This window comes from Strix aluco, chromosome 14, assembly GCF_031877795.1.
Source record: "Strix aluco isolate bStrAlu1 chromosome 14, bStrAlu1.hap1, whole genome shotgun sequence".
In the NCBI taxonomy this organism is placed as follows: Eukaryota; Metazoa; Chordata; class Aves; order Strigiformes; family Strigidae; genus Strix; species Strix aluco.
In genome coordinates this window covers 16,047,363-16,073,530 of record NC_133944.1, presented here as the reverse complement: position 1 = coordinate 16,073,530, position 26,168 = coordinate 16,047,363, and the positions used below count along the sequence as shown (strand labels likewise).

General features: G+C 43.4%; 1 protein-coding gene across 2 annotated transcripts in view; it reads left to right on the top strand.

The window, feature by feature from the left end:
• Positions 1-26,168, top strand: part of ZNF423 (zinc finger protein 423) — a 236,299-nt gene that overhangs the window by 193,895 nt on the left and 16,236 nt on the right. For both annotated transcript variants that reach the window (XM_074839633.1, XM_074839634.1), the window contains 2 exons: positions 18,364-18,495; positions 20,099-20,214. In XM_074839633.1, the coding sequence (XP_074695734.1) occupies positions 18,364-18,495; positions 20,099-20,214 (248 nt within the window). The remainder of the gene's footprint in view (positions 1-18,363; positions 18,496-20,098; positions 20,215-26,168) is intronic.

Below are 26,168 nucleotides of genomic sequence, written 5' to 3'. Positions count from 1 at the left end.
AGTGCAGGCAAGGCGGAGTGGTGTGGCTCTGGCAAGGTGTGCTGACCTCCCTGACCTGGTACCCTTCACAGGAATTAAGTTTGTTGTTTTACACAGTCGGGCCTTTAAAAAAAATTTAAAAATCCTTTGAGACCCTCCCCATCCTTATCTAGGAGGGGTATTGGGGAGCCCTCAGTAACAAGGATCTTGGAGAATTGTTAGTATTAAACTGCTGTCAAATTACCAAAGTGTAACGACATGCAGGATGTGCACTTTCAGCCACTGTCTCTTCAGTGTGTGGATGAATGTCAAAGGGAATATTTTGTGACAGTTCCTTGTGACCCAGATTCTACAGAAGTCTCTTATAAAATAATCTTTGAGCGAACACTACTCGCACATCCTAAGGACACCTCATCCCCATGAACCCAAAGGTAGGAGTGAAGCCGCTGTGCACTGTGAGATCTGTGACTTTCTATCTGAGAATTTTGGTCTTGTTTGATAGTTCAGCCTTTGTGCCCTGCAGATCCATTTTAAATTGTCTGAAGCAGGAATAAATCTATTACAATGACCACCATTTATTTTTTTTTAATAATACAAGATGGGTCTGTGAAGAGGTGTTAAAAAGTAAAAATGAAAGGCAGAAGTTGTAAGGAAAACCTGTTCATTGGACAAACCTGCAATGCAGTAAATAATAACCCCAGAGGTGAAAGACAGCCTGTTCTAGAAAAAAGGCAGTGGAAAAGACTTTTTTTTTCCCCCTTTTTTTTTTTTTTTTTTTTCTGTGGGTCTAGGGGAGAAAAGGTCCTTTATTCTTTAGTAACTTTTCTGATTTTAAATATGTGCTTGTCTGGTCATAAGGAGCAAGGTCATTCCTACTGCTCAGGGCCTAGGCTTTGTGCTGGTGTTGGCGGGAGCTTCTCTCCTCTCTCCTTTTCCTCCCTCCCTCTATCTCTCCTTTTCTTTTTCTCCTGAGGTGCAGATGGCCACATTTGCAGGTTAACTGGAACAGCTGGAGGCACATTATTAGCTTCCTGCTGCTAACTCATATTTGCTTAGATTTTTTTTTTTTTTAACAGCAACATAATTTACAAGTAGTAGGCCAGTGACAAAGCTGGCATGTTCTAAATCCGCATCTGATTTATATAATGCTGTTGCTTATCAGTGAATGAAGTCATAATTATTGCTTTGTACCATTAAATAGCATAAATATATAAACTGTTATACAAATTGCAGCAAATGTTTCCTCTAGGGAGCTCTAGACAAAATTTTAATGTAGTGCATTTGTCTGTGGTGGCAGTTTCTATGGTATATAATAATGTTGATAAATTTTACTGTAGCAAGTGACATTTTATAACATTAATCCTGGTGGTAAAAATCTGATGAATACTACAGCTGTACTGGTGGGTGCAAGAAGAATGAGGGCTTTTGACACCAAGTGAATTGATTTTAATACTGCTTTAAGGCTCAAAAGCACGAGGATGTTGCAGAGATGGCAGATCCTTCACTGGAAGGGAAGAGGACTTGGGCAAGCACTGGACAGTGAGGCACTGGGGAGCTTGACTTGATGATGCTGATAATTAATTCTTTTAAAAATCTTTATTGATTAATACATCCTTTGCTTTGAAAAGCAAAAGGAAACCAAATGGCGTGATGAAAACACTTAAAATCCTCAATGATTGTTTAAACTCTGGGCATGTGAGTGAAGACCTGTAATAATTAAAGATGCAGCACCTGGGCTGGAGTATTGTTTCAGATGTCAGACTTGCGGGCGCGCAGCCTGCTCGCACCGTGCCTGCCCACGCTGCAGCCACTGAAGCTCCCCACTGCCGCGGCACGCTGCCGCAGGGCCAGGGGATGGGCAAGCGTGCTGAACGGCAGTGCACCAGCAGAGTAAACGAACTTCTGACACGAGGACTGCCAGGAGAAGGTCTTCCTCTGACTTCACTTGCATGTAGCAGGAATAGGGTGATACTGGCGGATTTTAGCATCTGCCAAATAACAGCATAAATGATATTGCAGGTTTTGTGATCCTTTTGAAATTGTTTTTCCATGTTGCTTTGTGATCTAGGTCCCAATGCCTGGGCTGGGGTTTGCCCGTACTCGCTGTGCAGGGTGGCACAGTGCTGCCAACAATGCTGGGCCCAGCAAAGTCCCTACCAGGAAGCCGGGGGATCATCACCACTCGTGCCCAAGGTGCCTGGCTTTGGTCATGGCCAAAAGCAGCTGATGCGCTCCCCTCCTCTGGGAGACCTGCTGGGCACAGAGGCAGGAGGCAGCCCCAGAGTGAGCCTGAGCTGTGCCCTGCATGTCCTGCCAGCTGTTTGAGGATTGTTTTGGTTTACTTTTATTCCTGGAAATAAGGAGTGCTCAGGATAGGCTGGCTGGGGACAGTGGGCACAGTGCTGCTGCCTGGCGGGGCGCAGGCACAGACTGTATCAGTTTATGCACTTCTCCCTGTTGCTGCAGAAGGACGGTGCAGGCAGGCAAGGGGACGTGTTTGCCCCAGGCCAGGGCAGCAGGCAGGGGCCAGCTCCAGGCTACCACCAGCAGACCTGATTACTTGGGAGAGCTGCAGCTCCCCCGCCCACCCACCCACAGCTCTCCCGGCTGCTCCCCCTTCCAGTACAAGGTGCCTTTCACAAAGTGCAAGTGTACCTGTATCTTGGGTACATTGTGTGAAGCAAGTATACTACTGCCCAGGGTACTGGGTCTAGCCAAAGGCAGGAGGAAGAGATGTGGGAGGCCAAGAGAAAAGTTTTATGCTGTTTGTGCACAAGTTATGTTTCCGAAACAGGAATGGAATTTCAGGTGCTCAGTTGTCTGTGTATTAATTATCCATGTGATTTCACTGTTAAACAAAACTGATGAGATGCCTCAGCTGCCATGTGATCTTGATGGCTGCCAAGCACAGGTGAATCCCTTCCATCTACATCAGATGCAGCACAGAAAGTAATTGAATGCATGAAACAAAATTATCCTTTGAGGCAGCAATTTCTGGTAGAGACGCTCTTGGCAGAAGTATTTGGTATAAAATCTTGATGCAGTAGACGTTTTTTCTCTTTCGTGATTTGTCTACTAGCAACTGCTTCTCACCCGATCACAAAACATCACAAAACACACACAAGAAAGGCACTTGTGTTTCATTAGCACATGATCATAACTTACTCACCTGTACTTATTACTTATCGCTTTTACTGAATTTCCGAACTGGTCTCAGAAATGTCATGTATTTACTGAGAAAAGAATCTCAGAAATGCTTCTGCTTCACAATTAATTTGTTAAGAAGCTCATTTTCTCCAGAAAAGCTTTCAAAAATAAATGGGTAATTCAAAGGAGAATTCTGGAGGGCACTGTATTTGGGACACTTCTGCAAAAATGAAGAGCAATGCACTTTTTGTACTTAGTCACTTAGACTGCTGTGACCCTTCCCCACCTGGAAGTGTATTCTTCTATTTTCTTCAAGATGTGACTTCTTCCCTTTTAAAATTCATGCTTCTGTTTCAGTAGCGTCAAAGATGGAGCTACAGTGTTAAAATTGCAACCCTGTGACTATAGGGAAAATCCCAGTATCTTCAGGCTGAACAGCACTGAGGTGTCTGACACACACCATGGCATCTTGTCTGCATTTTCCTTGCGAAACCCTGACATGTCCTGTATGGGTTTTCCTTCAGTTGTTTGTTTCCTGCATCATTAGTGTTTTGCATGTCCACAGTAATTTTCTTCCTCTCTGAGAATTCCTATGTTTTTTCCTGCCACCCTTTTAGACACAAAGTTTACTGAGTGGTTGAGGATTAGTCTACTGTTCTCTCTCTGGGCTGAAGTGCTGATGTTTGAACCATGTATAGGGAATCCTCCCCCACGGACGCTGTGCCTCCCTACCCCTTCACATCACCTGGGGATGAAGAGCAGGGGGCTAAGCAGCCCCCCCTTGCCTGGTGGCACAGGGGTTGCAGATCTTTAAGCTCAGCCCTGGAGACACATGGGTACAGGCTATAAACCTTGCTACTGCTTTATGTAGTTGAAGTTTCAGACACCAGCATCAGTTCTAAAACACAGACATGCCCGAGAGAGCTGAACCTTGCAGCTGTGGTGCTGGAGACATTGTATTATAGTCAGCAATGGGAAGTCCGTGGCAAAGGCAACTTTGCCTAGGAGTGGTATGGAAGTGCAGGGAATGGCAGTGGATGGAGTTGTGCTGGGAGAGCCTCCCTCCACCTCCCTTTGCCCAGGCTTCCTCCATCAGACCTCTCCCCTGCGCAGCAGAGCAGCATCTCCAGGACGCTCCATCCACGGGCCTTCCCTTTGCTCCAGCTGCTAGCCAGAGTGGTGGGTGAGGGATCTGAGCTCCATGACTGGGGGGCTCTGCCCCTTCGGAGGATCACAGAAGGTGCTGTGGGAGCACCATATGGCAGTGGCTTTGGAGCCCCAAGTTTTATTTTTCAGGATTAGCAGATTTTGAAAGCGTATCACTTGTCAACTTTGCACTTCTTAGTAAATTCCTGTACAATGATTTACGGCTTGTGCATTACTTTAAAATATTATTCTCATGGCTGCCATTAAAATTCCTAGAAATAGAAGCATCTTATGTACTCTGGAAATGTGAATCCTAATTTGTAAGGTATGTATGTTTGTAATGATTAATCGGCTCAGTTCGATACATACCTGAATCATACTAATTCAGGCAACCTTTGTTGATGTATTCGGCAATACTGCAGTGATTTACGGTATCCTGCAGAGACCACCAGGCCAGCCTCGGCACTAGGCAGGTTACAGAAACCGCCTCAAAATCTTACAAGAAGCTGCCGTGGCTCCCACTACGGGAGCCAGGTGAGCAGCCACAAGCTCGCACCATTGCTCCTGAGTTCACAGCCTCACCTTCCGGCAGTGCCAGCAGATGATCGGGCTGTGGGTAGACCTGGCTGTGTTGATTTGCTTCAACCTCTTAACACAGTTACAAAGCTGATGTGTGCCCAGCCAGCTTGGTCCATGGCAGCATTTGGTTTGTCTTGAAAGATGGTGAAGATGCATTCGATGCCTGTGCATGAAGCAACAGAGCCATCTACAATAAAAGCCTACTTTACATTTACTTCTGCAAAGTCACTCTGCATTTGTGTGTGTACCACAAGCACTTATGCTTGAATGTGGTGTGTGATTTTTCAACTTCTGTAAATAGATCATCTTTACAGACCACAATAAAATGTTTGTGTAATGCTTAACTGTATGTTAAGTAAAAACCTGTGTTAGAATATCCCTGTGTTCTTTCTATTGGGTAAATAGGAGCATAAAGGCAAGTATCCCCACCACTCCCATTACTGCACACAGCACTTAGTTACATTAGAAAAAAGAGGCATTGTTCTGCCAACTTTTGTTTCCCTCCATTTGTGTTACTTACTGCTTATGAATCCAGCATGCCGACCTATGAAACAATTACTTTGGAAATCCAGCTATCACGGCACACATAGGTACCACGACATGGCTACTGCCAGGAGTCGATGCTAGCACCAGTCTCCTGTGCTTGCAGCTACAGCGTTATATGGTTTGAGCTGGCATATAACTAATAAGCATTTGGAAGGTGTAGGTGTTACATTGTCTGATGAAGCATGACTTGTATTGCATTAAAGCATCACCATGTTTTTAAACAGGCTAAAAGGGGCTTTCAGCTGTGGTCAATTATCGAGCTGTTGCATCGACAGTGTGCAGGGTGTTTGCGTGGTAATAAGGGCCTGTATTGTAGTGACACCTCGGCCACACAGTTGCAGACCAACTGAAGCAGTTGATGTGTTTTACAGTTCATACAGCTGTTTGGGACCGTGGCATGTTTATAAATACATTGCAGAATCTCTTTTTGTACACTCTTGCTCTGCTGTCTTGTGCATTGCTCCAGGAGGTGTGCATGTCTTCTTTTCCTCTCAAGACTGAGCACTCGGACTGCATCTTCACTGCTGAGTAAATTCACACAACTGGACATGTTCCACTTGCTGCCCCTCCAGGCAGTACGAGGTCAGGAGGCAACTCTGGCTACTGCAGTTCAGCTCCAGATCAGGGCAACTATTTTACAGGGGGTTTGGGGGCAGGAACCAAGGTTCAAAACTGCCTCTGGTCCCATGGAGAAACTGATACGTAGGCATAAAACCAGGAGGGGCATAGTTGAGAATCACAGCCTGAACGAGAAGGTTTCAGTATTGTCATAGAAGATAAAACAAGAGGAAAATATTTTTGAATTTACTCTTTGTGTATTGAGGCCTTTTATGATTCATCAGTAAGTAAATATAAGCTAAGGGAGTGATTTGTTTCTAACAAGCTTATAAAATACTAGAGTCATTTGTGAGTTTATTGAAGTGCTGATTATAAACATTCCCTTATGCACACTCCTTTGTGTCAAATTAACATTCAAAATACAAATATTGTATCTTTGAATATTTCTGTAATCTCTTCCCAAGTATTTGAGATCTTTGAATGAGAGATGATTGACAGTGTCACATGAAAAGTAGGCAAGCGCTCTGTCACAGTTTTGGACATATTTTTCATTTCTTTGGCATTTGCTTTGGTCATGCTGCTTCTTTGAATTGCCTGCTCCATGCTCTAGCATTTTGTTTTTTGATACAATGCATAATTGATGCTCATCTAGCTGCAAAGATTCAACTGTTGTTCATGCCATGCTGCCTGCGTGCGGCTTCCCAGGATGTGCCCCGCGACTCGGCGGTGCTGTTGTGTGATGGGAGGAGGGGCTGGTCACACTGGGGCTGGATGGCCTTGGTGTGGCTCCCCACAGCCTGCCAAGGTAGTTTGGGTGCACGGGTGGACCGGGAACATCCTAGGTCTCCCTGAGCGCTCCCCTGAGGGCCTGGACTTTGTGGCCTCATGAGCCTCAGGTGTGATTAGAAAGGGAGCCTTGTTCTTGCACTTGTGCACTAACGCATTTTCTGTTGGTGATCATAAGGAATAGAAATCTAAAGGATAAACACGGTCTGCCACACATCCCTTAGACCTGTCCCCTGTAGGCAGTTTTCCCAAAGGATGGGAAAGGCGTTCTGAGGCCAGGGCACTTGGAGTGCTGCTGGTTGGGACTGGGGAGCTTTGGGGAACAGATCTTGGTTGAGCTCCTTGCTGCCTCTATGGCTACAGAAGTGCCATTTCACCCCCTCCATGTAGGTATAGTAGGTATATTTGTAGTTTAATCAGACTGATCTCTTATTTTTTTATTATTTTGTTTTCCCCCGTTCCCACTAAAACATTCCCCATGTTATTGTCAGTGCCCAAATTCCTTGCCTTTCCTGTCACTGTGTAACTTGTTTTTACTAAGCAGAAGAAAATCCTGCAAGGGTGGGTCTTAGGCTAACATTATTAGAGTGGCTGCCATTTAAAAAGTCAATTTTTGCCTACAGGCAAAGTATTGTTATCAGAGTTCATACCTATTTTGCATATATACGATTGTATCTTCCTTACCCCTCTGGGGTGACAGGAGCAAATGCCGACTTCTTAATGCCGATTGTTGAATCCAAGCTTAAAATAAGAGCTCACAAGAAAAATGAAGTATAAAATGGTGGGTAGCAGGTTTCTGACAGACCTTTATTGTTTCCTCCTTTTTGGTTCAAACTCCATGACAGCTTGATTTAGGATCTTATTTTATTTGAGGGAGCAGCTGAAAAGCAGCTTGATTTTTTTCCTCTCATTTTTCACTCTTCCTCAGTAACTTTTGCAGGGCTGTGGAATATGCTTCTTCTCATCTGGGCTTATTAGGTAGATACCCCTAAATCTATTTCAAGTTCAATGAATGCACATCAGGTCTTTCTCTACAGCAATCCTACTACACCTTTGGACCTTTCCAAATCATCTTGGCCACTTCTGCAGGACTCCAGTCTGTTACTGTGCCCACCCCTGCAGGTACTGTCCTGCTTGGCCCTGCTTATCCTCTGTGCCTGGGAACTTCTTAGCACTTCTTTGTGGGCAGAGGCTTGAGGCTTGGTTTTTTGGTTTTAAAAAAAGTAACTTCTGGGAATGAATGAAGTCGCAGAGAGGCCAGGAAACCCATACAATGCCATGAGCCTGAGATCTGGATGAGTTTAAGCAAAAATAGCTGTGTAGGAGTCCTGTTGTTAATGAGCCATCAGATCCTCCTGACTGTCACTGTGTTTTGATATGGTGGCATGCTCATGCTTTCCTACTGCTGGAAGAGGACCTCTTCAGCCCCATCGCAAGATCAGCATTTCCAGATCCCTTTATTTGAGCAAAAATACCAACTTTCCTTGTATCTTACGCTAAGTTTTCTGTCACTGCCCACAAATGTTCTTTAGAGTCTGTCTACAACATAAGAGTTTACACATGGCTTTCCTTAATGGATTAAAAAGCTAGTGACATATAAAATGAATAAAATGTGTTTCTAAAATATAAATAAAACCAAGCTGGCCATCTTGTGCACTGAGAGCATATCTGCCAACAGCCATATGCCTGACTGAGCTACTCACATAATAAAATAGAAAGGGATTTGTTTACAAAGGCAAAAGCCAGAGTGCTTTGAGTCTAGGGGCCTGGAAGAAGGTTTCTTCCCATGTTGCCAACCCACTGACGCCCTGTATGGCTCTGCAGGATGCGTGCACTGGTCCTCTGCGGCGAGCTCGGAGCAACTGTGTCCTTGTGCTGGACAAATACAGCTCTAGATCATATGTGAAGGGTGCAATCTGTGTGGCTCATGTGCAGAACAAAAGACTAATGGAAAGATGATTTAGTTTGATATTAGGTGTTATGTATTGTAATAAATGTTTGTATGTTAGATAAGTGCTACTGAGTAACTTTACAGTCTGTGCTATGCAGAGTCATTGCTTGGCAGTGAGATCGCTTCCAAAAGGTTGCTGGGTTACAGCTTTTCTTCTTATTCAAGATGAAGCTGCTACAGGGTATGATTTCCACCTGGACAGTGGAGTGTTAATCGAGTAAATCCCATCAGCATCAATGGGAGATGCTCTGTACATTCACTTGTGCATATTCCCACAGTACAAGAGTATATGTCTGCATAATGCAGAGATGCTTGAGATATTTTTTTGTTTTCATGCAGATTCTTCTTTCTGACTGCCTTAAGGAATATTATGCTTTACCACACCTTAGGTTTCTTGACTTAAAATAGGTCTGATAGGGGTTTTTCATTCTTTTGGGCATATTTGCACTTAACGAGCTTTGAGAGATATTCATGCCATGCAAAATCAGTCACCTATCTTAGCCAGCCAGACCTTATTTAGTCACCGTTGGTTCCCTCTGTTGGCAATGGTATCTCATTTCATCAGCTCCGATAAGTGGTTTGTGTCCCTGAGCTCCCGCCCTAGTCTGTGGGGAGAGGGAGTGAGGGTAGGGGTTGGGGACCGAAGCCTCTCCAGGGCTGGGCTGTGATGTTTGTTCAGCCCTTGTATGAACAAATAAGCTCCAGTGCAGTTGTGCTAAATAATCATGTCAAGATAGCTGGGTAACTATAATTTTTTTTTTCCAAGAAAAAACTGAGATGTTTCCATTTTTTTGCTTGTCTGCATGTATTTTAAGGAAGAATTCTAGAAATCTGGTCCGTCAGCTGATGGTAACACCGTAAGAGATTGCTTTTCAACCACAGGCTTTTCCCTAACAGTACTGTTTCTTAATAAGAAAAGAAGGTGAATTCATATTTAAAAGAAATGCATTTGTTTAATCTGAATAAGTGGGTGCGGACTGCCCCAGCGTTACAGGAGTGCAGCATCTGGCCAATCTCCAAGCCGTTTGGTGATCTGCAACAGAAATAATGCTTATGGTTGGTTTTCACTTGCACTTATAACTTCATGCCCACTGCGTCATTTTCCAAGTATCTCTACTAATATAAACTTTAATTTGACCATAGCTGATACTGCTGTAAAGTCTACATTACTGGATATATACTCCAATGTTTGTGCAGAATTTTCAATATCAGAATAAGGCCCCTTGCACCAGTTCGCCTGTACTCCCTCAAGAGGCATCGCACCAATACAGGGATAACTGAGTTTTTCTTTGCTGATGCAACTAAAACTCTACTCATGTCCCGTCCCCCCCCGCCACCTCCCAAGTTTGACATTTATTATACTTTGATGCCTGAAAGAACCTTCAGTGTTTCTCAGTTAAATTGTACATTTAGAAGTGTTTTCATTTTGTTATGCATTCTGCTTTTATCTCTCCTTTTTCCAGTTTTTCTGCTTCTCTGATGTCGTGGAAGTGGTTATGGCTTTCTCCTACTCTGTGCATTGCTGAGTATAGTTGACAACAACTGGCTTGTAGCCTGTCTGTCATGTTAATTATATACTATTAGAGACCATTAATCTGATGATTATTTACACGATAGATTTATAGTCTATCATGTCAATGTGTACTTGGGAAACTATAATCTGAAGATCAGTGACACACATCAGTGGGAGTTCATGTGTTTAAAAAAATACCATGAGCTACCCTGAGTGTGCCCGGCTAGTGCAGGGGGCTGACAGCCAGGGCTGAACGCCACCCTGACTTGGATCCCCACCCTGGGAACCTGCCTTTGGGCAGACGAAAATGCACCCCACATTTGGCTTTGAAGCAGTAGCTGCAGGATGCAGCTGCCACCCCGTGCGCAGGTGCCCAGGCAGGGGAGGGGGCTGCCAGTAAGAGGGAGGGCTTTGCTTTTGGCAGCTCTTGCTTGAGCCTGGCAGCTCTGGGGGCCTCTGTGTGACCACAATCAATATACACTGGGACTACAGGAGGTCTGGGTGGGCTGTGGTGGGAAGGGGACACCTTGCAGCTCTGGTGGCCCTGGTGCTGAGGCTGGGGAATGTGCCAGGCCTGTAGAAAGAGCAAAAAGGGCTTTACACCCATTTAAACTTGGTTTAAAGCTTTCCATGTTTTAAAAGCACTTGGCATATTCCAGTGGGATGTTTAATAAGGGTATAATGATGTTTTAATTTTAATTTTTAATTTCACAAGAAGAATAGATGCCAAGTAGATACTAGTTATTGCTGTTTGTCTGTATTGAGCTCTTCGATGTGCTGTTGTCAATAGGATCAGAGGACGGACGTATTCCCACTGTGTAGCAATGCAGGGAGCTGCTTCCAGGGAAGAGAAGAGAGTGGAGAAGAGTCCAGGAGTAGTAAGGGGTACTTAGGTTTAAGTAACATGATGACACAAGGGAAGCTAGTGGAGGGAATGGACTGTGTGGCCATGGGCGTGGATTCAGGGCTGTGTTACTTCAGTTCCACCACGTATCGACATTAAACTTGAAATAATACGGCAATGAACATATCAAAACATTCAAATACACAACTAGGGTTGAGTTGTGTTGGAATGCAGTGTTTTTATTGACCTCTAGCCGTTCTTAGGGGTTCATTAACTTTATCCAGACTCATTCTGTGTGTATGGGCTTGCACGCTCAAAGGCAGCATGTGTTTCTTTTCCTGTACAGGTTTTGCATTTCCGTGGAAGCCACTGGAGTTATTCCTTAACAAACTATTGTGAAGGAGCAGCCAGACCTATCAGACTTCAGTCCACAAGAAATTTTAATATAGGCTATTAAAAAAAGGCATCTTCAGAGAAAGGCTGATAGAGTGTGAAGTTACTGTGCTAAAGTGTAGTGCATTTCTATAAATTATCTTTATGCATTTTCCTAGATTAATATCTAAATCTAAAATAAAGCACTGCAGGCGGGGTCCCTCTGGGGCTCTGCAGTCAGCGGATAGATGATGCACAACTCCATGAACTCCTTTGAACTTTCAGATTTTATTTTTCTTGTAAACCGAAAATTAAGCTGATGAAGACAGGCTGGGCAGACCCATCTTGTGTGTCTGAGGTTCAGCCTTCCCCTTAGGAAAGCGATGCAGTGGGGGAGCACTCAGCCTGCGGCTGGGAGGGAGGCAGGGGCTCTGGAGCAGCACAGAAACTGCCGTTGCAGTCAGTAGGAAACTCCCTGCAATCTCATTCCCAGTCCCTCTGGGACCGTGCTTCTTTTTAATGGTCATTTTAATATTGCAGTGTACTGACATGTACTGGAGGCAGTGAACTTACAAGCTACCCTATAAATAATTTGGCATCTAATTCTGCATATTTTGAGCTTGAGGCCCCCTGAGATGATGAAAAGAGTTTAAAGCCCGTTGTGTGGTTAGGCTAATTTAGCCTGAAAAAGAATACCTTTTTGAGGCCACAGATGTGTATAAGAAGTACATCACCAGAAGCCTTGGAGTTTGTTACCAGGAATCCATAGGCACTTCCTCTAGCACCTATGTTTGCCAGCAGGTCCTGCGGCTTCTGTCTCCTAACATCTTCCCTGATTTCCCAAATCCCATTCCCCTGGAGAGTTTCCCCAGCTGGAGAACAGTGACAGCCCCTTCGTGCTGCCAGACCCCTGTCCAGGCTGCCCATCCCTTGGAAAACCATGAAGAACAGAACTGATTTTAATGAGTCTCACCCAAAAGCAAACATAAGGAAAACCAACAAAAATACAAGTTGGGAACTCTCTTTATTTTTGTTGGTTTTCCTCACATAGTTTCTAGAAAAATCCAAGTCCCTGTGTTATCATTTTTCATTAAAGTGATGTTTCTAACCACGGTGGACAGCTCTCATATCCCTTGAAAACTTATAATAGTAAAATTGTCATAAGGATGAAGCAGGAATGCAAGATTTTATTAAACAATCTTTGGCTCATAAAAGACATCAGTGTTGTGCCATTCTAGATCATATAAATATATTTCAAAGTGGAATCATATTTCAGCAGAGAGATAAAACACAAAAGAATATGAGTAGCAGATACCAACATAAAATATTAAACCATCCAAGAAGGGGTGTAGGTGTATGTTTATCCACACAGGCAAGTCAGGGGCTGTGAGCAAGGCAAGATTTTGGCAATATATCAGTAGACCCATGAGCACAGATATCTGTGGCAGTTAGTGTGTGTGTTTTGCAGTGGTGGGGGTGGGGGTTTGGCAAGGTTTCTTGCAGCGCAGAGCCGGGCGTTTCTGCACAGCCGTGTGAAACGCTACAGGAACATGATGGGTGTCTTTAGTCTCTGAGTCGTCAAAGGGAGATATGAGCTCTACCTGGATAAATAAGTATAAATAGTTTTCTTTCTGATATGTGACCAGATTATTTTCCAGTTGATTTCCAGCCAAGGTCCCAAGTGGGCCACAGATCAAAAAAAGATAAGGGTCAGTTACAAGGTTGAGCTCATTCGGCGTTGCCATAGTAACTGACCTCCAGCATCCCTGGGAGGACGGCACCCAGCTCCCCAGGTGACATTTCTACTGCCACACCATCAATCCGCTGCCTTTCACCGCCTGGGCTGCCTAATCGCTGGGGCGCCGTGCCGCAGAGCGGCTCCATGCTGCTGGCCCACACCGGGGCAGGAGCGCGGGGTTCCCTCGCCCTGCAGCTGCCCCACCAGCGAGGGAGGGGCTTGGCTACGTCCTCTGGGATTAATTGCAAAAATGTAATAGAGCAATGTGGTCCAAATGGTTTGTATAGCAGGTCAGGGGCTTTAGACAGCAATGGCGATGAAGAAATGTCGTCTGTATGGCAGACGTTGTCTTCATCCGATGTGAGCATCTGCAGATTTGCCAACCCCTCGTAGCAGTCGCATCGTTTTCTCATACCTTGGTTTTACCTCCATTGTTGGATTGTTGCTAATGAAAACCAGTGGTGAAGTGGTGCCAGGCAGGCAAGGGGTCGAAGTGGTTCTCTGAAGGCTTTGTTTTGGAGGGGGGTGTCCATCACTGTCATCCTACCCTGGTCCCAGCCTCTTGCTCCTTCACAAACACTCGGAAAAAATTACTGGAGAAGCTGCTGCTTTTCTTACGTTATAAATTTTTCCCTTTGCTTACTCATTTACTGGAAATGAATTGCATAAACAGAATAGTTCCATGCAGTTTTCATTTTATTTCCCTGTGTTCATTCCAATTTCTGTTTATTTCTATTATAATTAGAGCACATGGCCCATTTAATTCTAACAAATTTATGATATAATGGACAGGAGAAGATTCTCTGTGAACACAGTGTATTAATGCTTTGTTATACTGAATAATAGTATTTCAAAGTTCATTAAAAGTGCAGTTAACTCATGGATGTGTACATCTGAGTACAGGAAAGAGATTCCCCTTTATTGCCTTAATTTGCTGCAGTGGAGTAGAAATATACTGGGAAGCTATAGTAGGATATGTACATGGTGTTGTCTGGAATGAGCATCAGATTGTCTTACACGATCTCTCAAATTTGGACTATTGCGGTTATTCCATAAGGGAAAATTTTGCTTTATTAAATCAAGTTGAAGAGAGAAGTTTTAACTAACAGTAGAGACAATGCCATCTTGATTTTTATTCAAATCTCCTATTTGTTATTGGTGTGATAACATGTCGGTACACGACAGTGTTAATGCGTACTTTTATATTGCCATTAATATAGTTATAATTAGCAATGCAGCTGATAGAGTACATGGGTTTAATACAGCATTATTAATTATACTGCATCCTCGCCAGGAGGCTGCTAGTGTCGGTTCTCTTAGAGGCTTAGAGACTCACTGTAATATGTATTAAATGCACATTGCTGCAGCAGAAATAGCTTTATGAAGAAGCATATTCCCACTCTAAAATGGGCAGAACGACAGTGTAAGTGCTACTAAGCACCCTATCAACATATTTAAAACTACCCTGCAACCGCATCCGAACTTGGGAACAATGAGCGACATGCTTTGCCACCGCAGTTCAGCTGGGTCTGCGCAACCCGCTAATCCTTGCTAACAGGCAGTAAATTATGTACCTCCAAATTTATACAAATGCCTGCCTTTGACATCAGTGGGCACCACCCAGGTTTCACCTTCAGGATTCAGATAATCAGCTCTCATTCCTACCGGCTTCCCTCAAGACCAGTATGGAAATAAGTATGTGTCTGCCAGGGATCAAATGCTTTTGGAGACAAAAGTAGGTACTGAAAACATTACAGGATACTATCATCTCCCCATGATACTTTTACACAAAGCGCTCTGTTCCTCTTTTGGCCTGACATAGTTTCAGCCTGACAGAATCCAGCAGGCCTGCTTGTTTTAAACAAGAGCACATCCTATTATTTTTTTTGAGAAATGAAGTGTAAAATTAATGCTTATTATTTTGAGTCCAGGAAAAAAAAAAGGCAAGACACCCAAGATTCTAATTTGCTGTGCATTGCTCGTTTAGTCCTGTAATCAATTGATCCCCGCACAGATACACTTATGGAGAAATGGGAGACGATCTAGCACAGCAAGCTGTAAAAATCTGCATTTTATTTTACAAATGAGAGGGGCTGCATAATTCACTTGAGTTATGTAGGTCTCTCGTATATGCTTGTCATGTTTAAAAAAACCAGGGGGGGGAATAAAAATGAGGGAAATGATTATATGTTTTCTGTTGCTAACGCCCAACGCCACATGTTTGACTGGAGCGTTGGCTGTCACGCCGCATTGTCAAAAAGCTGCCTTGCATGTACCTATATGATCTTATATATTTCAAGGAAGTTATTCTCCAAAGGTGACTGAGTATCCCTATACATGCGCCGTGCTTCTGTGTAAAATAATATGCTGTAAAATGCCATAGAGGAGAGAGTGATTATAGCAGCAATTCTATCTATATCTTTGGGCATTTTCATATTTTGAATACACATGCATGAAAAGAGAAACGTTTGTCATGCTAACCATGGTACTTTTTCCCCCTTTTTTTCTTTCTGGATGGTTTTATAGACACAAGAAATACATAATGGACTCCTGTGGGAGTGGAATAAAAACCCCCACCGGTGAGGAGAAGGCCTTATAATTCAGAAGTGGATTTGCAAATCAAAAGGTCTTGCCTCGAGTGGGATAAATTTCCAGATCTGCAGGAACCCATTATGTTTTATTATTTTTCATTCGAGTTTTAGTTTGTTTGTTATGGGTTTAACTATTTAAAATACTGCAGGGATCAGCGAAGAAAATACACAATCTCTGTTACCTAATTAAACATACCAAGCTTGTAAGAATATACTTCAATTTAAATGCTGAACATTGTTGTTTTTTTAAAATTTTACTGAAATTATAGGTATTTAGGCTGCAAAAGGAGCAGTCGTCTAATCAGCAGTATGTGTCTGTTCGTATTTATGAACACACGTGCTCACACAGGACCATAGGCTGTACATGAATCACTGTTTTCAAATGCCCAGTATGTGGAGGGTAGAAAATTAATGTCAAACATGATTTCTCTGATTTACTCGTAGAAGGAATTCGTTCCATTCCCCCCAGTACCTGCTTTGTCCTCTCCAGGTTTATTGCCGTGTTCGGTTGCTGTACACAGCTGTGTGGCTGGGCATGCTCAGGATGCTCGGCACAAGGCACTTATCCCTTCCCCATCCCTCCTCCCCTCCAGAGCAGATTGTGCAGTCTTTGCAAAGCCAAAACTTTTCAGGCAAGGGTCTGATGGGAGAAGCCAGCCTTACGCTACACAGCGAGGGAAGAGGGTCAGGTTTTGAAACCCATCCGTCAGAGAGGGCAATGTGCCCATCTGTGGAGGCTGCCCAGAGAATTGCAAACCTCACTGCATCCTAGAAATTATCCTAATCTCTGGTTATGGCTGCCCAGGGAATTCGTGGAGCTGCTGCTGTGGAGCCACCAGCCATTTCATCTTTCTGTTCCTGACTCTTTCCTCCCTTTCCTTTTCTCTTTTACCTTCTTCCCAACCCACATGTTTACTTCTCCCCATCTCGCCTCCCACTCCCCCGCCGCAGCTCCGGTGCCAGCACTCGCCATCGGCGCCCTGCTCTCGCCCTGTGTGCCACCACTGCTGTGCAGGGCAGAGCACCCACTACCACACAGGTTTCCAGAGCCCACTTGGCCTTGAGATGGCGTGGGCAGCTCACCACACACATGTGCTGCTGCACAAGTCACTGGGTGGAATTTTTTTCTTAAATTATTGTTATTTTTCACACTACGTGGAGGACCCTTCAAGGCCTGCATGCTCTGGGAGTTGCCTCTGGTTGCAAACGTGCCAAGGTGCAAATACACAAGAGCACGGGCACGGGCTGTGCCCAGCATCCTGCATGCAGAGCCACGCCATTTGCCTGCCCTGGCACCTAATTCCCCGCCTTGTAAAAGGGCTTTGGGATCCAGAGAGTACCAAAGGCCTTATAGAAAACAATAGTTTCCCTCTGTTTAGCCCCTTTAAAGATATAAAAAACTAATTTAAAGCAATTGTAAGTAAAGACCATGCTTCTGAAGACTCACGTTATTTACAAGATCTAAATGCATTTGGCAAGAGATTTGTTCGTGGTATAATGTAGTCATTTCTTAGCTATCTTGAAAGTAAAAATTGAAGTCAGTGATATTTGAAGATACAAAAATATAGCTGAGTATACATCAAAAGACAGAATTTCTTTAGTTTTTAAAATACGTTTTCATGAAAAGTTTATGTGCTGCCACACTGAAGAAAAGACACATTTTCAGGAAGTATTTACAGAAACCATCCACAAAGTTTTTAAACTTTAGGTGCTTTCTGATCTATAGAAACTGTACATTATGTTGCCTGATTTCTACAACTCCCTCCCTCCCTTCAAGAAAACCAAAGGATTGTTTAATTTTATGTGTGAAAATTGCTTTAATATGGCTCCAGTACCCCAAAAAAAGGCTCGCCTCCACCCAGCACCACAAACTTCAGTAGAGAGAAACAACACATAATCTTACAAAAGTGGTAGGCTTGAAACAATAGTAATAATTATTGTTATTTCCCTATGAGTTCAGATAGAATATAGGGGCATTTAAAATGGGCCCTCTGTATTCAATGCTGAAGATGTATGACGTGGAAATTACACTTTCAAATGACATTTAAATACCTTCAATGGTCGCTCTTCACCTTGGTAAAAGTCAAGAGATAAAAAAATTAAGGCTGACACTGCTCTGGGCTCCTTCTATTCTCCGATAGTTTCTTCCCCTCCTGTGTGTTCATAGCGTAGTCTGAGGTGAAGACAGCAATTCAGCCCGCTTTCAGTGTTGTTGGTTGAATTCGCACTGTTAAATTCATTTGAAATGCTGTTTGACTATTTAATAATCTATACCCAGAGCAGGGATGCTCTCCCTTTGTGGCAGGATGCGAGGTGGAGCAGTGCAGTGTTGTCACGAGCCTGGGAGCAGGCGCATGGGCTCCCGGCGGGTTGATGGCAGCGCTGCTTTCATTGCAGCTGAAAATCAACGCCCCTAAATGTGACTGGGGGCTGTACACCTGAACGGCCCGCGCCAGCGGCTTGGCCCGCTTTTCTGATGAGGCCAGAGCCGCGGCAACGCTGCAGGTCCTTGAAGTCGTGCGCGCCGGCACGGGCGTTTCTCGACGACTGCTGCTGCATCCCCGACGCTAATCTGCTGTGTCACTAACAAGTTGTATCATTTGAACCTTGCAGAGGAAGGCATCAATCATGAGTGCAAGCTGTGTAACCAGATGTTTGACTCTCCGGCAAAGCTCCTGTGTCACCTGATTGAGCACAGCTTTGAGGGGATGGGAGGCACATTCAAATGCCCTGTTTGTTTCACAGGTAAGACAGGGAGGCCAAGACAAGCCTCAGTGTGCATGGCTTGATCCAGAAATGACACTCGGGGGATTTGTAAAATACTGTATTCCTTTCTTTGGGAAAAAAGAAATACTGTGCTTGGAAATGTTCAAAATATTGTCTGTCTGAAACTGGGGCTCGCTCCGAAGAGCAGCACTGTGGTGTTTGACACTGAGCAGCACTGCTGCATGTGGTGGGCTCTGCCATCGCCCCCCACAATTCGAAGCCTTTTAAATTCTACCTTGTGGCCTGAAGGTGTGATGCATTTCCAAGTGCAGGACTTGCAAGGTAGGGACCTGTTCTTGCAAGCCCTTATTCACCTGAGCAAGGGCCCTTTAAAGACTAGGTAGCTTGTAGTCCACTCACAGTGGTGAGACTCATGTGCGTAAAGGTTTGATAAGACCAAACTGTACAACAATATTGTTTTGCCAGCCGCTTTCTCAGAGGTTTCTTTAAGCCAAGTCTTCTTGTAGTGGCACATTTCTAACTCTTGTCTTGGGGCTTGCTAGGTATTCCTTCCCTGTAGTTCATTTTAAGTTGTCTCATCAGTGCAAATGATCTTGGGTGATCGTGGTTTTAAAGGATCTGCAGGATGCACATTAAAGGCTGCCTTTTATACTCTCTTCAAAACGGTAGTTAACATCTGCATTTCCAAACTGCTTGAGAGGTGAGGATCACATAGGTGTGACAGTGGACCCGTTGTCAGTAAAGGGTCATGGCAGCACCTTGGATTCCCTTAACTTCAGTGGGAGTAAGGCGAACCCACGCTTCTTAGGGTTTGGCCCTCAATTTGAGAACCTGCTTTTTATGTGAGCTTGGAGTTAATTTTTCCTTCCCTGAAACATGCTGTAAAATAACTCTTTGAGTGCATGTGTTTAATTCCGCTGAAGAAGCTATTTTCACATACTGATGATCAGTCATATAAAATGAGACAAAAATTAAATGAGATATATTTTTAATCAGCTAAAGCCTGTGGTTCAGTATGTTTCACTTCTGAATTTCACTTTATCAAGTCAGAATAATCATAATGATCCAAAATCATAATGCAAATGCTGTGATATTTCTGATGTTAAATCATAATATTTTTTTTTTACACTGAATGGACAACCCATTTACAAGGTCTAAAAATTGTGACAAACCTACCCTTTCAGATTCACATGTTTGCCAGAAATGCTACTCTGAGCTATGTGTCTTCCAGACCAGCCATCAAGGCTTCTCCTGGCCCAGTTGTCCTGCATTAAAAATGCATCTGATGCACCTGCCGTGGGCCCAGGGCTCCCCACAGGAGCAGTGACGTCCTCTCTTTGGTCTGATGATTGAGTTCTTCCAGTTACCCGTGGACAGCGTTAGCTTTATGTGAAATATCAAAAATCCATACAGGATTTAGAGTCTGTTAGAAGTAAGCTGACTGTCAGCCTGGAGACTCTAAATTGACTACTTGTAAGGAAATTCTGCTGAACCAAGTGTATCAGCACTTCTCTGGCAGATATCCTTGGACTTTTCAGAGTCTTTGCCATTGTAAAAGTGTAGTTCAAGACGAGATGCCTTATATGAAGCAATCTTAACTAATTGTACTATGTTGTTTCAGTTTTTGTACAGGCAAACAAACTGCAGCAGCACATCTTTGCAGTCCATGGGCAGGAAGATAAAATTTATGACTGTTCCCAGTGCCCACAGAAGTTCTTCTTTCAAACAGAGCTTCAGGTATGTTTATAACAGGAGTAAAAGCAAAGCTAAAGCTGTTCATTTCTCTGTGCAACTGTCACCCTTGTGTAGCATTTAGAAAAGGTGCATACCCTCAGTATGGTCTCTTCTGCCCTTAAACAGTCTCTCAGTCTCCTCCTGCCTCCCCGGGTGCTATCAGGAGAAAGGGGTCTCTGAGCATGACTGGAATAAATAAATAAGACAAGACAGATACCGTGATTCTTTATGAGTATTTCTCTTGACAGTAGTGTTGCTACATCCTGACATGTTTACGTCAAACACCTTGTAAATAATTTCTTTTTCTCTATTAATAATTTAGGGACTGATTAACATACAAAGACTAAGCAAATGGTAGCTGTCTCCTCCCCTTCTTCACTATTAAGTCAGAAGTAAAGGAATTTTCCCTACCGAGGTATGAAAGCAAAGCATGGGTGCAGCTCAACACAATGCTTACCAAGACACTAGCATATTAATGAAGCTGCAAGTTGTGCAAACCAGGCATTACATACCAGTTTCCCTGGCAGCACTGGGGGCCTCAGCAGTTTTAGCCTCCATAAAGCCAGTGCTGGGCCCGCACCCATTCCCCGGTGCAGCAAGCCTTGCAGAGGGGCTGGACCCTGCAGCATGCTGCTGCAGCCACCCTCGGGGCCTTGGCCCCAGGGGCCACCTTGGAGCCGTGCTGGTGGGGCTGGGGTTTAAATCACACTCATACCTTTGGTGCTAAACCCATGCAGATGCTGCAGCCTCCATGGTGTGTGTGCCCGATACCTCACAGGGAACAGACCGCTGGAGCTTGCCGGGAGGTGCCCGCTCTGGCCATCCTCCTCAGGCATATCTTACCTGTGTGGCACGGCTACCAAAATACTGCTACCGTGCCCTGGCAAATGCAGTCTTTTTATAGAATGGTACCGTGTGCCTCATTTAAATCTATTAGCTTTATAAACCATGATTTACTTAAACTTTGGAGGGTTTTTATTTATCTTGCTGAATTCCCAAGCTGCTGCCTCTTGTGTCGTGCTGTCATGCTGTGGAAGGATGGTTGATCTTTTCACTTTGTTGATTTTATTTTTTTTTTTCTCCCAGGGGAATCTCTTCTTTTCCTTGTTCTAGCAACCTGATTTGCATAAGTGTACAAAAGTTTTAACTATACCTTGTTAATATTTTAATAAAGTCAGCAGATTTTGGGTTTGTGTGTTCTCACTATGAACGTTTTATGAAGGCAACAGTGGCTTGCAAAGCCAGCTCTGATTTTTCCTCCAATTTTTCCTTTAAAGTAGGGTTTGGTCAAAATGCCAGCACAATTAGAATGGGCACACTGGCTTCCTAGGTCACTGCATTAACCTTTAAAATCAGATGGTCAAATAAAGAGAACCTTGTTAAATTATAGTCTTAAAAGTGGCCCGTTTTTTGCAGTTAACAGTTCTAATTACATAGTGATTCAATTGTGAAATGTTGTGCATTGCAAAATATCTGCAAATAGCAGCTTTAATCAGATAAATTATGATTGTAATTTTCCAGTTTTTATGCAGGATTTGTGTGCACTTAAAATTTCTGTGCTCATAATAATTACATGAGTAGTTTTGAATGGTGTTGGCTGAATGAAAATTCAATACCTAGCTGCACAGTTTTCATCTTTATTTCAGCGGTGACTCAGAAATGTGTGCTTACTTGATGCCAGGGATTTTACTAATTGAGATACCTGAGCCGAGGAGGACACAAAATTTGTATAAATCAGTTAGAAATTCTCAAGACTTTTGAACCAGTCTGCCTTGGCACAATTATTTCATCAGTTTCAAATGTATAAGCTGCCTGCTTTAAATTCCTCACCTGTTGATTATATTTTTGTTGAGTAATGAAGATTTAGTATTATTTTAGTGAACCAGTTGTTCAGCTGCTAGTTAGGGTTAAGTCTGCATAAGCCTTTCAGTCTTTTCAGTTGTTCTTATGTGGGCAAATCACCATCTATCAAGGGGTTCCACTTGGTGAATTTGACTTTTCGGTTCTGATCTTGCTTTCCCACTGGCATAAAACAACTAGTGTCAAAATCTGAACCTATGCTTTGTTTTACTTCTTTGTATTTTTAAGTGAAACCACTGAAAATACTTTTTAAAAAGTTGAATATTCAACTATTTCAAGAAGAAATTTAGAGTAGGGTGCTTACAGAAAAGCAAGAAAAATAAGGAGGGTGGGGAAGATGACAGGTGGAACAAGGAAAGGTAACTTTTAGAGATGTTATGGAGCGGCATGAATTAGCCCCGCTGATTTGTGAATATTTCTTTAAACAGTTAGGGTAAACACTGAGTAAGCCCAGAAGGGCACGTGTGTGCCATGTGATGAGAAATGTTGCCACTGTAAATGTACTTTTAGCGGTTGGTGCAAATACTGCTTTGGCAGTGTAACGCTCTGGAAGCAATCAAACCCTCTTTGCACTTCCAAACTAGTGGTCGTATTTTAATATAGGTTTATTCTTTGAAGTTTACACCATTTGATGGAGCCGTAAAACCAAGGCTTAAGAAAGCTCTGAGGAACAGAGCTCATTCTATAAACGGTGGAAATTCTGGTGTGAATCTGGAGCGATGAGTCAGTGAGGTTACCTTGATGATATTGCCAGAAGAAAAGAAAACAGAGTGTTATTTAACTGCTTACATTATCTCCTTGGAAATAAGGAAAGAAAACATGGTAAGGTTAAGTATGAAACACAAAGGAAGCAGTATGTGTGATAACCCCACGTACCCTTAGGGCAGAAGAGGAAAGGCTGGTAGCTCCGCGTTTTTCACATCCTCAGTTTGTGAGATTGACAGCTATGAATATGATGAAAATCTCCTGAAATAAAGTAAATCTATAGCTAATGTATAGAACACCAAGGCTATGGCATTTCATGCCCCCTACTGAAACATGCTTACTGAAACAAGTGTAGAGGTGGAGATTTGGGGGGTTCCTCACGCGTAGGGCGGGAGGAGCCCTTTCAAACAGAGCCCCATCTCTAGGACCTGTGTGAGGAGCTGCCGGCCGCCGGCAGCATGCCGCTTCTCACAGGCAGCTGAGGCCACAGCAGCACGCAGGGCATTCGGACGTGGGAGATGAGCTAGCTCTTTGACAACTGAAATTTTGGTCTTTACTATTTAAAACATGGCAGGGAGCCCTGCCAACACTGAAGATGGGTCAGAAATTATGACACACAATGGGTGCTGAGAGTTATATTCGTGGTGTGATTCACAGCAGGGAAAGATACCTCCTCAATTGCTTGCATCAAGAATTACATTAAGCAAATTGTGACTGAGCAGTGATTTTCAGAGGAGACTTAAGGAGGATTTTCATATGTACTCTTTTGCCACACTGCTTTTTCCAAGGAGCCATCACATAACCAATGAAGTATTTGTATTTAAAGGATTAATTCCTGCTGTTTGCTTGTGTACTGTTAATCATACCGTTTCCTCCTAAATGATTACAATTGATGAAAACTAAGGCAAGGGATATAATAAACAATGCGCAAATAATCCAGGTACCAAGGGAGCAAGGTACCTGCCAGGTCTTTCCTAGCACAGGTGTTCAGGTGTTTTATTGCCTGCTATGAATAAAGGGCTTTCTTTTCTGTTCAGATTTGGAGATATGTCAAACCACTAAATTAAGGGAGCTTCACTGGAGGAATTTGCTGTCATTTTAAGTGCCCACTTTCTTTAAACATACACATATCGAAAGGAGAGTGGCTACTATGGCTCATTGGCTAACACTGTGGTCTGTCTCCCTCCTCATTTTATTTTATGTGAAAAGCTGGCAATTTTCATATATCCATAAACAAGCATGAGCTACTGCACAGAAATTGCACTCATTATATTAATAATGATTTACCATGAACGTCCTCCAGGGGCTTGATTTGGTCCACATCAAAGTCCTTGGGATTCTTTCTGCTGATTAGAGCAGATCAAGCCCTAAGCAGGTTTTCTTTTTTTAAGTCTGCTTTTAATGTCAGCTCGATGTTAGATGTGTCTCCTGTAGAGGGCTGCATCCTGCCCAGGCGAGGGGGGCACTGCAGCAAGCCCCCACATAGTCTGATGTGGCCCGATGGGGCATGTTAAGATGCTGCTCTGTACCCGTGGTGGCTTCCTTGGCAGTGGGGCAATGAGGAGCAACATCTCCAACTGTTCATGCCAGTGGTCCTTGGGCCATTTGGGTACAACAGTGTCCCCTGAAGCATGTGGGGAGAATGAGAGCCTCTTGGCTCGAATGTGACCCACCTGCACCCGGGCGAGTCTACAGGGCTACTACATCTAAGGGCTCAGTTTACGACCAACGGTCGGAGCACTGAAGAAAGACTTAAGCAATTTTGGGTCTGTACCCAGCTGTTCAAAATCTTTTAAAGGTTAATGTCTCCAGCTCCTACCTGAATAATGAGCTTTAACTACTTCCTGAGGGTACACGAAAGCTTACTTAAATAGAAGTAAAATTTTTCTTACAAACAGCTCTATGTGCTTGAAACACTCTGAAATATCTCAGTGCTTCTGGGCTCCAGTGTCCATACAGTCAGTGAGAGAAAAGCGAATCTATGGTATTTTGATGAAGTTGCAGAAAATATTTTTCCCTGAGGGAGTGTGTGGATGGCAGGACAAATGGGACCTGAAATGTGGCTCTATCTCAAGGCAGAACTTTCACTTAATGTAACTTCTGCTGTGTTTCAGAACTTATGTGTGACTTAGGTGTTAAACACCAGGAGCTTCTTGCTGGAAACAAACCACAAGGTCTTTCTAAGTTTCATATGAAGCACCCACAAAATCATGAGTAGAATTAATTTTCTGCAAGTACAATCCATTTTTTTCTTTTAAACAGAATTTATATCTTTGCATTTTGGTTGTCAATATGCTCTTAAGAGTCTGTTATATGTCTTTCCTTTTTTTTTTTTTTTTTTTATGTTAGCTCTCCTTTAAAATCCTGAAAATGACCTAGTCAGTTATCCTAGCAGATTTGGCTAGCGTTTCTTAAAAAATGTTGCTGTGGTGCTTGGAGTATTGTTAAATTTTAATTATTAGTAGTTACAAAGCTAATAAATTACAAGAATACCAAAATCTATTCCAGCCATATTGCTGGGTTTCATTCAGACGCAGTCAGATAATTATAACTAACAATAATTAAAAATTAAAAGTGCTGTAGGCACATACCCATCATGTTGAGTCTGTCTGCCTGAACATTCTTTATGGACTGCAAAACCACAAGTTTTATCTCTGATCTGTTGTCACAGTAGGGAAGAGTTTTACCTATTAGGTCTCTGGTTTTCAATATGTATGTTTAAATTCAGGGGAGGAGGAATATGTGGCTGTAAAAATTTGGGATCAGGAGCAGGCTCTCATAAGGACCAAAGCTAAGAAATGCCATTGTAGACTGTGTGGGGCTGTTGCTGGGCTCTGCAGCAGCTGCAGTTGAGGTTCTGTGCAGGTGATGCTGGAGGTTTCCTGGGCCTGACATCCACAGAGGTTAACGCTATATGTAAGAGCAAAGGCTGTTCATACTCATGCACCTCTGTGTGATTTGTTGGCACCTTCTTCCCTAGCACAAAACGAAGTGGTATTTCCTGCGTCTGGGGCTGGGGATGCCCTGGGAACAGCCACGTAATCCAGACCGCATGGCCTCTTTGTGTGGCCACTTCTGCTGAAATAGAGGATGATGCAGAAATCTTGAATTGCCCTGTGTTTGACGTAGTGACAAGGTGTAGCATTTTTTCATTTGCAGAGATGATTCTGATCAATATATTGCTGCATCTTTATCATCTCTGAAGTCTCTTCAGTCAGATATAGAAAGATCTCTCAAATCTGCAAAGACTCACTTGAGATGAAGCTTGGAAATGTCTGGCACTGGAGTAGCGTGTACCCTAATAAAAAACCCTCCTTCGTTTCTTACACCATTAACGCTGTTCTGTGGCTGGCCCCGGCTAACAAAGTGTATGCAACTTTGCATTAACGTGT